This window comes from Amblyomma mixtum, chromosome 9, assembly GCF_055824585.1.
Source record: "Amblyomma mixtum isolate Tamu chromosome 9, ASM5582458v1, whole genome shotgun sequence".
NCBI lineage: Eukaryota > Metazoa > Arthropoda > Arachnida > Ixodida > Ixodidae > Amblyomma > Amblyomma mixtum.
The window spans coordinates 36,659,034-36,676,216 of record NC_143020.1 but is presented as its reverse complement, the minus strand read 5'-3'; the positions used below and the strand labels follow the sequence as shown (position 1 = coordinate 36,676,216).

Sequence of the window (17,183 nt, the reverse complement as noted above, 5' to 3'; positions counted from 1 at the left end):
CACCACCGCGTCACACAACCGTGTCACATCACCACCGCGCGTGTCACACCACCTCTAACGCTGTGCGACAAACGGTGGTGCAATTTTTATTCAGGGTGTTTCAAGTAAGAATTTACACCATTTTCGAAATAGGCTTTTTGAGTTACAAGGGTGGTTCCATTGGCATAGTACTGCTAGCGGTGTAGCACATAAGAACACAGCTGAGACGTGCGCTAGCAGGCTGGTTAACTAATACAGAATAGTTAACTTTTTAATCTAACTGTTAGATTCCTTAGTTTTGAGGGCGCGTAGCCCGCTGTAAGTAATATCTTCTGTTTCAGGAATTTTGAAAACGCGGTTCCGTCGGCGCTGTGGACTAACAAGTTTTGGCTATTTTGAGAGTTGCGTGCGCTGGAGAGTTTGCTTTAGCAGCAAGCTTCCCGAAAGAGCATGGGTTTTGCGAGATGAAGCCAGAATTTCTCGGCCCGCAACACTCAAGGTAACCGCGTTTTTGAAATTCTAAAAACTAATACGGATATTACTTGCGCGGTTTACCCTCTTGTCAATAACTAAGGATCCTAACAGTAATAGTTGGAAATTTAAGTATTGAGTATTAGCTAACGAGCCTACCAGTTAGCACATGTTAGGTGCATTCTGATGTACTACACCTCTGAGAGTCCGATGCAGAAAAAGGCGCTCTTCTAACTCCAATAGCGTATTTGTAAAAAATTGTTTAAGTAAGGTTAAACTCCCTGCAAGGTACATGCACTCAGGGCACTATTGCTTTTCCATTTCCACTCGTAATATTTAGGCGGTGCCCTAGCTCGGGATTATACCTGCCGAAAAGGGTGCACTGATTCTGCGCTCTACCCACAGTCTACACATATTGTAACCCGCATACAGACACTCCGTCTAAATAGGCGTCTCTACCTCCATAACCTAAACAATTTTTCCCAGAGGACTCCTACCATCTACGACGCATCCAAATAATTTTCCCCAATTTCCAGAGCCTACACCACATTCACCCAACATTATACGCAAGTGCATGTCCTTGGCGTGGTGATATTCCCACATTCACACACATTACAAGGACGTGTTCCGGTTAAACGAATCACTTAAAGCCATACAACGCGGTGCTGAAGCAGTGGGAGGTGACGCTGGCCTGCAGCACACTGAAGACCAGAATGCTCCAGTCGTCATCGCCAAAGCTTCGGCGGAAGCCACTGGGGTCACAGACTGAGGAGCCACCCAGAATCAGCTGCGGTCTCCTTGTGCGTAATAAATGTTGACTCTCTGTTCTTAGATTTTTTCGCAAAAATTAGATTTTCAAGAAAGAAGATTGCGCAGTAGTTGCATCAAATCTGGATAGGCTCCTGAACCGCGTCTTAAGGGAGGAAAGAGGTAGAGAGCCTGGCAAGGCACACAACTGAAGGTGAAAATATCATCGGCTCGAAAACCTGTCTCAAGCTAGCCCCATATTGACTAGCACATGTAGCTTTATGCAAAGAGAAAAAATATCAAACCACCCTGAACGCTGTGCGCCCACAGGTTGCATCACAATTTTGAGAAGAATGCTGTCAGGAGAACTGGTATGTATAGAATGTATAGTATGTATAGTATGTATAGAAGACATGCATGTGACTATCTGAAGTGGTGATGCTTGGGTTGGTTTGTGCGCCATACGGCTGGTTGGTGACGTCATTCTGTTTTATTGTCATCGCTTGAATTTTCTACACATGAACACACGGGCTTTGCTATCTTTGGTTGCAATGGGACTGTTATTCTTTTAGCATTAAATTAATAACCGTCACACGAGATATTCATTATTGTGTGCATGTACACGCGTGTCTGCACGGTGAAAATAGAGGGGGGGGGGGGGGGGGGGGTGCAGCGCCAACAAAGACATTCACTACGCCAGCACTCAAGAATTCACTACGCCAGGAACAGCTTTATATACGGTGTTTACCCTAAGATGTTATCCAATTTTCAAAAATAGCCCCTTAAATTAGAGGGACGATTTTTTTCAGCATAGGTTGGTGCGTCGCTGCCCACCTAAGACGTGGTAGAAGGTGGGCTCGATAACGAATCTTCTCGAAAATCTTAATTAATATTCTGTCTAATTATTTAATGAGAGCCGTGCAGTGAGCCGTAAGAGCGTCCATGTCAGTTCTTATAATATTCGAAGACGCAATTACCATCGGCCCTGTGGCCGATAAAATTTTGGCTACATCGCGTGGAAATTGCATGCGCTTTTGTGAAGCTTGGCGGCAAAGCAATTTCTACAGATAACGTAAATCATAGAAATTTTTGAGGGCACAGCGCCGGAGATAACCAGGATTTTATAAATTCTAAAATTGGTATGCATAATACTTACGGTGGGCTACATGCCTCTTCTGAATGCAGAAACTTACGTAAACAGTTAAAAATTGTACTACCAATTATAGTTAAACAATATACTAAATATCATGTAATAGCTGAATTCTGACGCGCGACGTCGCTGAGAACGCTACAGCCAAAAAAGCGCTGTTCAGGCGGAAGCACCTATTTTTTTAAGATACAGAACTTCTGAAAGAAAACATGTCCACGTAGCTAGCGAGTTATGCAAGGAAGAGTAAAATGAGTTTTGAAGGTTTTGACTTGTATACTTCTCTACGGGCTTATTTTAATGAAAAGTCCGCACACTCTGTGTTGACGATGTATAAAAAGGGCCTTGCAAACATTTCCTGGACTCGTGGTTGTCACAAATACTCAACGCGCGAAAACCCACAAAAGCCTTCTATTGGGTGCCTTAACATTTAGCACGTGCATCTTTTTCTTGGTAACAGTTTAGATATCTCTTTGAGGTTTGAGGCGTAGAAATATCTGACAACTTCGAAAGCCTTGGCTAAAATTTTTAATGAGATTGGCCTTCGTGCCATGCAAATTTCTACGTGGAGCCCAAAAATACATGGATGAATTCGATATAAATTTGTGTTCCTTTACAGTGTACCGATGCGTCCTTGTAATCAAAAAGCACTTGTCGTGGTGCCTCAATGGCTTGGTGGTTGTGGTGCTGGTTTCAGTAAGGAGGAATTGACTCTGGCTCGCGGCTAGTGCTTTTCGACAGAGGAAAGGCAAAACCGCTGGTTCCACGCTGGCAGACGCTATGTAAGGCGAGCGCTTTGGAGCTAAATCACATAACTAAAGAAATTCAATATTTACATCAAAATTGAAGCCGAAATTGTGCTCTATATTCGAAAAATTTGTTTCTGTGAATTTTACGCCAACTCTTCTCAGAAAAGAAAGAAGGTGCTGAAGGCGTGATTTATTGCAACCGAAACCACGCTTTAACTCCCGGAAGACAACAATTGAAGGTGCATATACCTTCGGTTCCAATCTCTGTCGCAAGCAAGCCTCAAAGGTGACTAGCTGAGGCAACCTTTATGCAACGAGAGGTCCTATGGCACCGCTGGTATAGTTGAACATCGAGCAGTCGCCCCACAATATTTGTACGAATGTTGTCTGGACAAAACGCGCCCTACTGAGGTTGGTCAGTGAGGAGTATATACAATGACTTGAACATGATTTTCTGATGTGGCGCTGCTCGGCTTGATATGTGCGTCATACGGACACTTGTTGACGTCATCCTATTTTTCTTACCCTTGCTAGGATTTTCTACACCATCTGCTAGTACCCACAGAAATTAGCGCTGTGTTTCGAGAAAACCGGAGAGCCCACTGCGCACCATCGTCTGCATTAGCTTGCCGACACGAGACGTGAGTAGGATGGGGCGAAGGTTCTTGACATCAGTACGTTTGCCGGCCTTCGGTATGAAGGCTACGAGAGCCGCCTAGCAGTCGAGAGGGAGAGGAGTCTCTCCGTGTCAAATGCTATTGATGTATTTGAGAAGCGCGACGTAGGATGCGTCGGGAAGGTTGGCAAAGAGCCTGGCCGTAACCTTGTCGCACCAGAAAGCAGTGCTCCGCTTCACCTTGCTTAAGGCCACGAGGAGGTCTTGGAGCTAGGACGGGGTGTCCAGCTACCTCTTCGCTTCGCCTTTTTGTCTTCTCTTCGCTCCCCGTAGGTCCTCGGTGGTGCACAGCTTTGCGGACGCCATGTTCGGATTTCGCCCTCACAAGTGAGCACACAATATACCTCTGCAGCTCCACCGCGACATCTTAGATCCTGTCGAATACCCCCTCAACGGCAAGGAGGTCCTGACCTTGGATCTTAAAGGCGCATTCGACAACGTCAAACAATAAGCAATCCTGGACCACGTCAGTCCCACGAACTGTGGCCAGAGAACAATCCATTACATCGGACAATTTCTTACAGACCGCCAAGGCTATAATTGCATGCAAGAAAAACGGACCATACACTACCGGCTCAAGAGGAACATCTCAAGGTGTGGTTCTGTCTCCACTCCTCTTCAATTTGGCAATGCTTCATCTTCCCTTCAAACTGTCTTCTCTGTCCGGGATACATCACGCTCTTTATGCGGATCACATTATATTCTGGGCCACGCAAGCTAACCTGGGCCACATGGAATCCGGCCTACAAGCAGCGGCTACCCTAGTTGACGAATACGCGGCCTACTGCGGACAGCAGTGCACCCCAGCTAAATCGGAATTTATGGACGTCTCTCCACTCGGGACACAACTCCGCTTCTCATCAGTATCCCTTCGGGACCGATCCGGGAGGCCAAGCAGATCCGCGTCCTTGGCCTCTTCATACACCACCAACGCAAGACCGACGTCATCCTGGCGAAACTTCGGACTGTGGCAGACCAGGTGGGCCGCATGGTCCACCGGGTTTCCACAAGCGAGACGGATTACGAAGAAAGAATGCACTGCGGCTTGCCTATGCTTTCGTAAATAGTAGAATCCTCTATTCAACTACTTACTTGCACTTGCGCAAACGCGATGATGACCAACTGGAGGTCATCCATCGGAAAGTCATTACGCGGGCTCTCGATCTCCCTGGTCGCCACGTCCAACCGGAGATTTCTGGCCTTGGGCGTGATGAAAATTGTCCGGGAGCTTATAGAAGCCCACTTAGTCAACCAATACAGGCGTCTTGCACAGACTACGTCCGGTCGCTGCCTCCTGGACCAGCTACACATCAAACATGACTACGATATTTGGAAAGGGAGAGAGTGTCAGAATCGTGGAGTAGACCATAGCATCGTCCCCTGGCGCGCGCGGATGTGTTGGCACAATATTATGGTAACCAACAGCACGTGCGTTACGTGGACGTTGCCGGCCCACACCAGGGGGGGTGGTGCACGGCCGCACTTGTACACAACACAAACACAGTTTACGGGCTCTCTTTCAAATGCCTACAGCGCAAAAAACGCGGAGGAGATTGCCATTGCTCTGACTCTCACTAATCCCAAGTAGAAACATATAATCATCGACTTTCGAGAGGCCTGTCGGAACGACGAGCTGGGATGGGGTCCCCAGTTGCCTGGCGCAGACTACAACATGGCTGCCGATGATAAGATCCCACTCGACGTAACCTGGTTTGGGCCCCGGTCACCAGGGACTCTAGGGAGAAGAATATGCCGATCAGGCCACCCGCAAACTCTCTTCGCGGGCTATATCTTGCTGTCCTTGGACGCATACTTCCAATCAAGGAATCTGGCCCTTCCTTCAAACATATCATCGATTACTACAAGGAGGGGCACCGGCGCTACCTGGCCCCTTGTAAAGTTCTGGACCGCGCTGCGGAGCGCCTCGTCATAAAAATTCTCAATAACACTGTACTGTGTCCGGCGGTGCTTAATCATTTCAACCCATCCTTTGATGGCCCGGGCAAGTTCTGTGGGGAGGTGTCTGACATATTTCACATGGTATGGATGTGCCAATGAAACCCAACTTTACAACCAACCCCACCAGAGAGGGCTGGGAGGCGGCCCTACTGGGATGTCAAGACTTTAAGACACAAAGGGCCTTGGCTCAACGGACGCGGGTGGCGTTGCTTTCAAATGGGGCCCAGGAATAGGGGCTCCACCTAGTATTGTGAGAAGAAAGGGCCAAGAGGGCCTTACTGCAGTCACGTCTCTGCAACAAAATTAGTAGTAGATAACTGGTTTTCTGCATCACCACCACATCAATACGCGCGCACCGTTGGTTTTTCTCGTAATGGGCTTATGAATGATTTCGCAATAAAATATTCCTCTACAGAATGAGTAGCGTTAATTTCACTTCAGGCGCAAAACCTCTACTCTGGGGCAGCGTCTTTGGTGTCTTAGGTGGCATTGTCATCGGGATTGTGGTCAGGCAAATAAGTAATAGAGTGATCTTTTTAATTTATATTCATCTATAGGTTATGTGGCTCACATGATTTCGTAACTTTGCAAACTAGTCGGCGAAAGCTTTGAAAATAAATGTTCAATAATAGCGTGTTACGCTCTCACTTCATACGATGCATCTGAAATTCGCGGCTGCGCTGCGTTTGCTAGAAACAACAGTGTTGCGTTTATTATTTCTCCACAAGGGAAGCTACATTAGTAGAACTGTTTTCTGGTGCACTTCCATGGTTCCTTTTGCCTCCTATACTTGTTCCTAGGAATTTTCTTCGTTCGTGAATTCACCAGTACACCTCCATGTATTTGCGGAAAGGTGGCTTGTAATTCTTTCTTTTTGTTGCAGAAAAAAATAACTTATTGTTGCCAGCATTTCTAAAGTACTTCGACGATGGCGCTGAACATCTGTCATCATGTATGAAAAAGAAAGTTATATGAGCGCAGTGCCAATAGCAAGGGCAGTATCCGGTTATACAGGGGAAAACATGAAGCCAGTATCTATTGTATTTTTTATACTTTAAGCTACCGGGTGATAGGGAACACTGAAGAAAATAAAGAATGACCCTGAGCAGTAGGCGACCTTCAACCTGTTGACAGGATAAGGTCACGTGATGTACATGTGCTCCGCTTTGAAAATATATAAAGGGGTAGGCTGGATGATTTTCAGTTAAGCAGGTTGCCTCTGTTGAAGTTGGCAAGAAAAAGCGAGGTGAGTGCCTCTATTTGCATACATTCTCCTTGAAAAGCTACAAGGAGCATAACTGTGTTGTGACACGGAGCTTTTTCAGTAAATTATCGCCTAACTTGTACGGATGAAATCAAATACTCGTCTAGGTGTCTTCATATACATTCCTTATCATATGGCTTGCTAAAGTTTTGAAACTTCTACAGATTAATGAGGAAGTCGAACGAAACGCAGTTTTTCAAAAACTTTTGCTGGGCGATTCACTATTCACGTAAGCGCCTGTTGAAAACGAAACCATCTTGCTTTTGCCTTAAAAATCTGTATAATACTGCACGTCGTGTGTCACCGCAGAGATAGAAACACATTCTGTGTGAAAATCATTTCGGTAGTACCGGCTGGTTCTCTCTTGGGGTGGCCGAGCTCGCTCCTTCCAGATGAGAAAACTATAGCAACCACCTTATAACCCTCGTATAGACAGTTATGGAAGCGATAGACCACATATAGTAAATAGGCTTCTAGTGCAGGCAATAAGAGAGGAAAGAAAAATTTCTTTTTTTTTGTTGAAAGCCTGTTTCGGTATTCCAATCTGCCTGGTTCCAAAGTACTGCCTGGTTCTCTCTTGAGGTGGCCGAACTCCATCCCTCCTGATAAAAAAACTACAGTAAGCAGCCTGTATCCCTATTAAAAACAGTTATGGAAGCAATAGACCACATGTAGTAAATAAGTTGCGAGTGCCGGCACTAAGACAGGAAGGAAAAATTGCTTTCTTTTATTGCAACCTGAGTTAGTCATGTGCCTTTTATCTGCATGCTTAGAGGTTGATGTATGCAAGCTGTTGTTGAAGAAATTAATTTACAAGCCAAGTGGCAGTTACATTGCATCAGAGGAACTTGAGGAGCAGGCCTTTGGTGTAGGCCGGCTGTAGGCTTCTCTTGCATAAAATGTTTGAAAAATGCGTGTATGACCTTCCAATATGTAGATGAAAAGATACCTTGTGTAACGGCTCTTTCTCGGCAACGCAGCTTGAGGGAAAAAAAAGCAACATCACATAACTAATTTTAACAAAATCTCTGCAAAAAGGACTCCCCGTACTGTCGTTAAAGCGCTGCTTCCAATGAAAAAAAATATCCTCGGAATGCGCAACATTCTCTAGCAGGAGAGGCTTGAGCACTTGTGCAAACTTTTAGTGGCGTGCCCCTTGCGTGCTCTTTGTTGCCAAGCGAAAAAACCCGGGAAATAATTTTGTTCCGCAGGCCCCGCAAACGTATAAAGCACAATTGCGACCGCGATTCCGTACCTATTCACTCGGCAAGAAGAAAAATATTGGAAGCTCCAGAAGTCGGGCCTTAATTTGCCCAGCTTACAAAAGGCAGGCCACTAAAAAAGTTCTGTGGGGATTTCTTCTCAAGGTAATTTGAAGTGCGCCTGAAGGGCATTCTCCTCAATCTTAAAATATTTTCCGATCGAACTCATTCTATTTTAAGAACACAGGGCATCGCCGGTTTTTTAAGGAGATAACAATGCAATGAAGCAAGTACTGAGCATATGGGGAACATGTCTAAATTCTTGACATATTGCAGCTCAACGCACAAACAACCAATAGAAGCAGACGAATATGCATCTGCCTTCTTTACCCTCAAGCTTGATGTTAGCACTTCTAGCAGCGTATGTAGAGCCGTGTCCATCTCGTCAAAATACAGGTATTGTTGCAGCTGGCAGTTATGGTTCTCTGGTGAAGGAAGGCGCGTCGGCTCAATTTTTGTCAGTTATTTAAACAGAGCTTCCACAGACCCTCACTGTTCATGGAGCTCTACTGCTGAGCCAAAAATCACGGGTTCGGGCCCAGCCGCGACGGTCAGAGTTTTATGGGGGCCAAACGCTCAGAGCCCTTGTACTCTGCGATGTCCTAGCACGTTAAAAACTCCCGGGTGGTAGAAGTTGCCCGAAGCGCTTGCCTACAGTGTCCCTCTTACCTGCAGTCTCTTCGCGATGAAAAAACCAATAAAGCAGTCATTAACTAAGCCTACAGCCACCAAAAACAATAGCTTTGACAAGGCTTCTCGCGGGCGCTGTTTCTTAGCTTATTTACCAATGTAGCCGCCAAAGGAGGAGCATTTCGTACTGTTTGATTGTGTTGTGTATTGCTATACTTCACGGCACGTGTCGGTTAATTCAAACAGATTGAGCCGCCACGGTGGTTCAGTGGTTATGGTGCTCGTCTGCTGACTCGAAAGACGCAGGTTCGGTCCCAGCCTCGGCGATTGAATTTCGATTGAGGCGAAATTCTAGAGGCCCGTGTACTACGCGGGCACGATAAAGAACCCCAGATGGTCGAAATTTCCGGAGTCCCTCACTACGGCGTCTCTCATACCCTGAGGTTATTCGGGACGTTAAACCCCACAAACAAACGAAAAGCAAAGAAACAAATTCAAACAGATTGATAACATCCTAATAAATCCTCATTAGAGAGGGGCCGCGGTCCGAGAGTGCTATAAATTGTTTGGAAGAAAGCACATCCAGGCTATAAAAACAAAGTAGTTCTGCCTCATAACATGCCGGATATGGATGCAGAGTCATAAGCGCGGGTGGTGGGTTTCGTACCGGTGCTGTTATCGCTGAGTGACGAGCCAGCCACATAGTTTGAATCTAGTTGCCGTTTGCAACGGCTGTTTTTGGAGTGTAAATCAGGAATTATAATAAAACCTAGACAGTAGAATGAAAGTTCTATCGCCTTTTTCATCGGTATGGAGGCTCAAAGACAGGGGAAATGTAACGGTGGTAAAAATCTATTTTTCTTGCAGTTAAATTGCAGACAGGTTGCTGTTGTGGACAAAGCCAATATACAATGACTCGCCTGCCTGACTTCGTCACCTTTGTGTTCCTGTGTGCAGTCGCACTTGGTGACCAGTACACCAAGGATTTTTACGATGTAAGAAGCGCGTGCTTTTTCACTTTACACATTCGCCTGTTCGCCGTAGTGTTTTACAGTGCACAATATTCATTGGTTGGTGGTCCGAGCATAGGTAAATGTATTCTTGTCATTTGTGTATCTTTAGAATTCGGCACACGGGCACACATACATCGTACGTACAGCAAAGGTGAATTTACACTGTGGTTATTAGCACAGGATTTCCCATATTGCCAAGTGTCATGTTTTTAAACTTTTGAAAACGTTAGAATTTGGATATAAAATTTGAATTACTCAGATTTTTATTAGAGCTAAATTACTAGTCAGTATACTGGAAATGATATAGGAAAAGCCTAAATCGTCTGTGCTAGTATTGAAATAATTCATAAATTTTTTTCAACGAAAAAAACTATGAAATAAAGTGAAAGGAAACAACATGAGACCATTCGCTCAGTTCCAGCGACCTCGTAATTTTTTCGCGAAAGGAATGAAGATTTTTTCTAACTCCGACTTGATGTTTTGTCAGAGTGATGTCAGCAATAAAGGTTGCGAAAACGAAGTGTAAATCCACGCGCCACTGCTGCTCAATGAAGGCGCAAAAAAAAGCCAGGCGCAAAGGTTCAGTTTGCCGACATACGGGCCGTGACATAAAGAGCCATTTGCTCGGCGCTGAACCTGCCTGTGTGACCTCCATAAAGCAGCATTTTTCGGGTCTACGCTCGTCTGTGCCCGACTACTTATACATTTATCCTGTCCGTGCTGACAGCGCGTCGAAGTGCAGATATAGAACATTTACTTTGTATTAAATACCAACAGCATGACCTCATGACTCCTTCACAGGAGTGGCCATCGTTGTATAATAAGAAAACGTTCTCATCTTGCCATTTCTTCTTTGCGCTGATGCAGTACTTTATTTGCAATAAAGCATTGCTCGCCACCATAACCACACTGATAGTTTTCTCATAAAATAAAAGGTTTTTGTACTTGATTTCTAAGGACTTTCGTTTACAGTTCTTCCAGCCCTTTGAGCAAAGCACATTGGTTTGAAGTATTATCTTCTATTTCCGAAGCGATTACAGTGTATCGCAAAAAAAAAAAACATTTTTTAGCCCTTGCTCGGTGAGTGACGAAGTCACCAACATAATGGCCAAAATGGCCGTAGGAGAGGCAAAGGGGATTTATTGACGGTCACTAAATGAAACTAACGCTGCGTCCTTAACCACAACACTTAATTGCCATAATTTAAGCCTGAACTGTGCTCCTCAGCAGAAAATACAACGCAGCAGGACTATGAGCCTTTCGGTCTCAATTAAACACAAAGGAATTTCATTTGGGCTTTTCTTAAGTTTTCCTGCTGGCCCAAACTCAGGGTGCCCTGAAATGTTCGCCTTTGTCTACGCAGGAATCACAGTTCAGACCAGTCTTGACGTATGAATGCTACCGGACTGGAGTGACTCTTGAACCCGAGGGCACGGTGAATTTTACAATTCTTTGGGACGGCACAGATCCCAGTAGCGACAAAGCGAACGCCACGACGTGGTACGCACCAAACGGAACAGTGAATCAATATGCCACGTAAGTGTTTTTCAACTCTGGAGACGCCTTCTGATATTACTGGTCTCAATGCGGGTGAATGTAAGATACACCTTTCTCGGTTCATTGAAACTTTTTGCGGGCTGACATTGCGGGAATAAATGAGCCACCTAGCGGAGTCCACATCTTCCTGCATACATATGTTAGGCAAAGAAACGTCTTGACCTGAACCATATATGTGCTGGCTCAAAGAGAAAATTCTAAAATATATACTTGTGACCGAGACTGATTATACTTCCAAAAGTAGCTTTCTTTGCTTGTGTTCCCAAGGGATAGGTCTACTTATTATGCCTCAATCACCTAAGAACTGCAGAATGATTCCCTTCTTAGACCTTTATTGTTATGCCCATAGCGGTCTCAACATTGCTTTCCTAAAGAGTGCATTGTTGTTTCAAGCACCCAGACTTGAAAACTCTGTTCCCGGCATCGGCATTGACGTGGGTAATCAGCATAATGGGGTCAAAACTGACTTTTTAATTTCTTTTTGCAGAGGTAAATTTGTTTTTGAATACGACGAGGAAACGTCTTCGATCAAAATATCATCCCCCGGTAAGTTAATGGAGCTGCATTCCGAGCTTCTATTAGCGGTTTTTTGTCCAAAGGTACCTTAGCGTGAAGTTCAGAGGCAAATATCTATAATTAGAAACTTCGTTAAAAGAAAATTTTTTTCTAAACTCTGCTCTTAGATATCTAACTGCGCCCACTCTCTCTTACGCCGCAGTTAGAGTTTCTTTTTTGCTTGTATTTTGCCACTGTTCACAAATTTGAGGTGTGCTATGAAGCGCGCCAGATTTTTTACGCAATATGTGCGACCAACAGGTTCCACACAGGCGTCTCCAAGTTTCATGAACGTGATCTCTAAAAGCTCTGGTGGGTGATGTAGCAAGCACTTATGAGCTGAGAGTACCAAAGATAAAAGCTCTAGACATATATATATATATATATATATATATAAATTAGTTAGTGAGAATAGCGAAGTATTGGCAGATTAAATGACCGCTGCATAACTACAGCCCTTAATTACTTTTTTCTATTTCAGATGTGGAGGAGTATTTTACTGAGTACATTAAGCCATACAATGGTCTGGCATACTACCTTAACATAAGTAAGTACGAAAATATTATATTAGCCTTACGCATAACAAGAGTACACCTTGAACGAAAGATATTCAGGCATTAGGACTTTCTTTTGAGCAGTGTTCTTGGGCAGCCAGCGCACGTCAACAGATACGAATATAGAGATAAAGAAGAGACCTGTGAGTGCGTCATGGGAGTTCTGACTTTTTTTAAGGAATGCTCCAAAGCGGCACAGAATCAAACCTTAAAGCGCGGAAGCTTTTTTTCTTCATAGAACACGTGAATATCTGATTCGAAGGAAAGCTGAATTTAGAAAAAAGCTTTTTACCCAGTGATGAATTAGAGCTTTTCCAGCCATTAATGCGAAAGCTCTTAAAATGGTCAACTAAAGAACCAGGAATTTGTTATACTGCTTTAGTGGGTGACAGGCACGAGCAACTTTCGAGAACTGGTTTTCGCCCTTGCGGGTAGGTCTTTTATAATAAACCACTCAGCGTGGTGAAATCTCCCGCTTACGTCGGAGCAGCTCATGTCTCTGGCAAGGTAATATGGGAGGAACAGCCAGTGGTTTCATGAGTCTGTGGCTTAATGCAGTGTCATAAATTGTTGCTTTCATGCCGAAGCATGTGGCACCACACGATGACGGGGCCGAGGATGGCTTCTACTTGGTACGAGACAGAAGCGCGCCCTAATTTTAAGTTGTCCACGACGAACTTACCTATTTGTCTCGTCGGCGCCGCTTCGTCAGAAAAGCGGTATGCTGAGTGGAGGTTGTACCAGTACCCTGCGGCACCAGCTTGAAATTTTGAGCTAGCGGACGGAAGTGCGGTGAGCATTATATGTTGCGGTACAGAATTTATGCCTTCCGAAATGGTGCGTCACCAGCTATTAGGCTTTTCAACAAAATATATTGTCATTTTACGCGTATTATTTTTGAGCAGAAAAGGATTTTTGTGTTGGCAAACTTGATGAGCCTTACTACTCTATTTTGCGCAAGGGAATACAGAGGACGGATGCAGCGTTTCCACCTATGCTAAAAGTGCGATGTATACTTGCGGCAAAAACCACAGGTTAGCGAAATCCTTCCGCGGCTGTCAAATGCGGCCCCTGTTAAAATCTGTGTGTGCCATCGGAACGTTATAGCTCACCTACCATTATCTCTACATAAGCATTTTTAAGAGTCAGCCGAAATCACTGAAAGAAAATGCGATGTTCGGATTCAAGATGTGGATTTCTCCTGCATCTGTCGATTGTTATTCCGGTGCAAACATGTAGGTCTTAAGTGATGCCAAACACAGTTGCATGCAGTAAGCTATCTCTAAGCATGTAAACGTGCAAAAGATAGAAATTACATAGAAATTACATGAAAGCCCCTAAAAGGCCGCTCTTAAGCGGGAAAGGAAGTATAGCCTTCATACCAGTAAATGCGATTCCACTTTCTCTTTCGCAGCCATCTCCAGCCAGAACGACCGCGTCGTCTACAAGCTGTACGACGTAGATCCTACCTGCGGCAACGCCGCAGCAGTGCTTCGTCAGCTGGACCCGCAGGGAGAAGTGGGATTCGTCTTTTCCAGGGACGTTCCTGAGCCGTCCCAAATCTGCGAGAAAGAATCGCTCTGCGCGCCACAGTAGAGGCGAACTGCGCCGGCATCAGAGGAACTCTTGCATTGAAAATAAAGTTTAAATGTTCCTCGATAAGGCTTGTTACGACCACTTTTTTGGAAACTCAGTAGAATATGAATAAAAAAGCTTTAGTGTTAAGTCAAAAGGAATCTTGTAGTAATTCAAGAATTTTCAGTTGTGGCAGGGCCGCAGCAAAAAGATTTCTAGTACTTTGAAACTCATTTTTTCAAGTAAGTGCACTTATAGAAACTAGAGAGCATTATTAGTGATAAGCTGCACATATGGTACTGCATCATCATCATCATCATCATCATGAACCTTTCTACGCCCCCTGCAGGGCAAAGGCTTCTCCCGAGTCTCTCCAATTAACCCTGTTTCTCGCCAGTTGCGGCCACCGCATCACCGCAAACTTCCCAATCTCACCCGCCCACCTAACTTTCTGTCGGCCCCTGATACGCGTGCCTTCTCTTGTAATCCACTCCGTTACCCTTAAGGACCAGCGGTTATCTTGCCTTCGCATTACATGCCCTGCGCAAGCCCATTTCTTCATCTTCACTTCGACTAGGTTATTATTATCCCGCGTTTGTTCTCTTACTCTATCCGCCCGCTTCCACTCTCTGAACATTACACCAATCATTCTCTGTCCATGGATTGTTGAGTAGTACTTAACTTAAGCTGAACCCTCTTTGTAATGCAAATAATGGCTAAAAGAAATACTGCTGTTCAGACATAAAGGAAGTTAGAACTGCATGTTTATTTACGACTAGAAGTAAAATTCTTGTACGTTCAGAAATGAACGTGCATGTTGATTTACATTCATTTTATCTTAAGCTATTCTGCGGCACTGATGTAGGCGAGGATCTTATTGTTTTTCGGTATCTCCTGGGCCTCACTCTCCGCGCGGACCCCGTCCACCCAACACGGCTAGGAAAATCCGCGACACGGGACACGTGCCCAGACTTTTCCTTCGCTCGCAACATACGACACTCAGACAGGCTCAACACCGAGGAGACCCTCGGTAGCGACCACTGATCCTCAACACTACACTACGCACGCGCCCCCTCAAACTTCCCAGAACAAAAGCCCGTATCCCAGATTGGACGAAATTCAGGCAAAATTTTGACTCGCTTGATAATTAACCCATTTCTGAGCGAGGCGACCCAGCATGGTCCCAACAGCGGCTGACACACCTTTCCTCGCATGAAACACATTTCCAGCTCTCAGAGGTGGTCACGGACGATGATAGCTACCTTCCACACCTCTGGAAGGCCCGTCGTAGCCTCCTCCACCGTTGGCGACGCCAGAAACACCATAGAAAGCTCAAAGCTCTCATTGCCGAGCTTACCTAGAAAGCGTCAGAGTACGCGGCCCAACTCACTGACTCCAACCGCGTGGATATATGCAACACGGCCGCCTTACAAATGTCCAGCCGAAAGACGTGGCGTCTCATTCGAGCCCTAATCGGCCCAACCCAAACACGAACCGAAACACAAAACATTTGCAGCGAGCCATGCACGCTTTCCCTGGCAACACAACTCAACTCGCATAGAAACCTCGGGACCAGTCTCTGTGTACAACCCAAGACGCTTGTGGATTTGCGTAATCTAAAACAGCCAGAGTAAACACGAAGCTGGATCAACCTTTCCAGCTCCGTGAATACCGGGCAGCTCTCGCCAAAATGAAACACGGCACTTCGCCGGGAAGAGGTAAGGTCACCGCCAAGCTTTTGACGAGCCTGTCACACTCGGCATACCAGTCCCTTCTTGACCACATCAATGCGATTTGGCACCGGGACAGCACTCTGGGAATCGAGTGGAAAGTGGATCTGGTAAGCTCTTTTCCAAAGCTAGCAAACCAATTCACACAGGTAACCTCCACCCCATCTCTCTCACCACCTGTGTGTACAAATTATTGGAGACGATGATGCGGGATCGATTATCTGCATATCTGGAACACAAACATATCATTGCGAACACCATTTTCGGATTCCGCCCACACAGATACGCGTCTGCGTCTGAAGAGAGCTGTCGGTCGACTATTAAGCGCTAAGAGATATGGTGCTCCGAACCTCTTTTTCGGAAGCCTTAGCCACCATGGACGTCTCCATGTGCAGCAGCCCGCCTCTGATGCATCCCATGCATAAGGAGCCTCTCAGTGCAGATACAGCTAAGGTATCCGATGCGGAGGGTTAAGAAAAGATTATTTGGAAAAAGAGAGAAATCAGCGCCCTAAAGACTGCCAATTCACAAGCGGGATTTCTCGGCGGATGGAGTTAAAAAAAGTATTTTTTCAAAGTGGCGGGGCACACAGCTTTTGCACTCGCTACACTTAATGTTAGAGGACTACAAAACCGTCGGCGGCACTACTTGATAAAGCACCTGTTTCAAAGATGCACCCAGTGAATGTCGCTGCAATTCGGGCAACTAAACTCTATTCTGATTAGGAGAAAGAAACTCAAGTTGATCCGTTTGTAGTGGGCTTTAATATCATCGGCACCCATTCCAGACGGTTTTCTCTAGAGTACATGGTGTTTTCGGGTTATATGCTGGATATTACTGACCTCTAAGATTGCATTGAGGACAAGAGAGGAGTCATGTGTTGTGGTGTCACCACTTGGGTCAGCAGTGGCGAGTTACTATTGCGTATACGTCTGTGGACCAGCGAGATATAAAATTCTTCCTGTCACTGGCAAACCTCCTGCGCACGTATGGGAAAATTTTAGCGCCTGACAGATTTCCAATGTGTTCTCGAAAACAAGCATCGATCTGCGTATAACGGACGTTATGACAACACTTCTGCTGCTCTAGTTGACTTAGTGTTTTCAACACGACCTTGCTGACATTGGCTGATTCAAAAGCGGTACTACAGACTTCATGCATTTTCAATGCTCTGTTAATGCTCGATCTCACAGTATCTACGCTTCTTCTGCCGAGTTAACTTCTTTGCATGGCTGTTGGGTGATGCCGATATTTTTCACCGACCACTCCACGGTGTCTGAGGTAGGTACACTCGTAATCTACGCCAACCGTGTTG

At 45.3% G+C, this 17,183-nt stretch overlaps 1 protein-coding gene across 1 annotated transcript; it reads left to right on the top strand.

Annotated features, from left to right (window-relative positions):
* The first annotated feature begins 9,795 nt into the window (after positions 1-9,795).
* LOC149328745 (uncharacterized) lies at positions 9,796-14,159 on the top strand. The gene is made up of 5 exons (XM_089559076.1): positions 9,796-9,879; positions 11,261-11,433; positions 11,942-12,000; positions 12,491-12,556; positions 13,978-14,159. The coding sequence occupies exons 1-5, from the start codon at positions 9,796-9,798 to the stop codon at positions 14,157-14,159; spliced, it is 564 nt and encodes a 187-aa protein (XP_089415202.1).
* The last annotated feature ends 3,024 nt before the right edge of the window (positions 14,160-17,183 follow it).

What these genes read in the sequence shown, in the direction of transcription:
- LOC149328745 (XM_089559076.1), top strand. Translation starts at nt 9,796, where the DNA reads ATGACTCGCCTGCCTGACTTCGTCACCTTTGTGTTCCTGTGTGCAGTC. An exon ending in ACACCAAGGATTTTTACGAT is followed by an intron (nt 9,880 to 11,260) that starts GTAAGAAGCGCG and finishes TTGTCTACGCAG; the next exon opens with GAATCACAGTTCAGACCAGT. An exon ending in ACAGTGAATCAATATGCCAC is followed by an intron (nt 11,434 to 11,941) that starts GTAAGTGTTTTT and finishes TTCTTTTTGCAG; the next exon opens with AGGTAAATTTGTTTTTGAAT.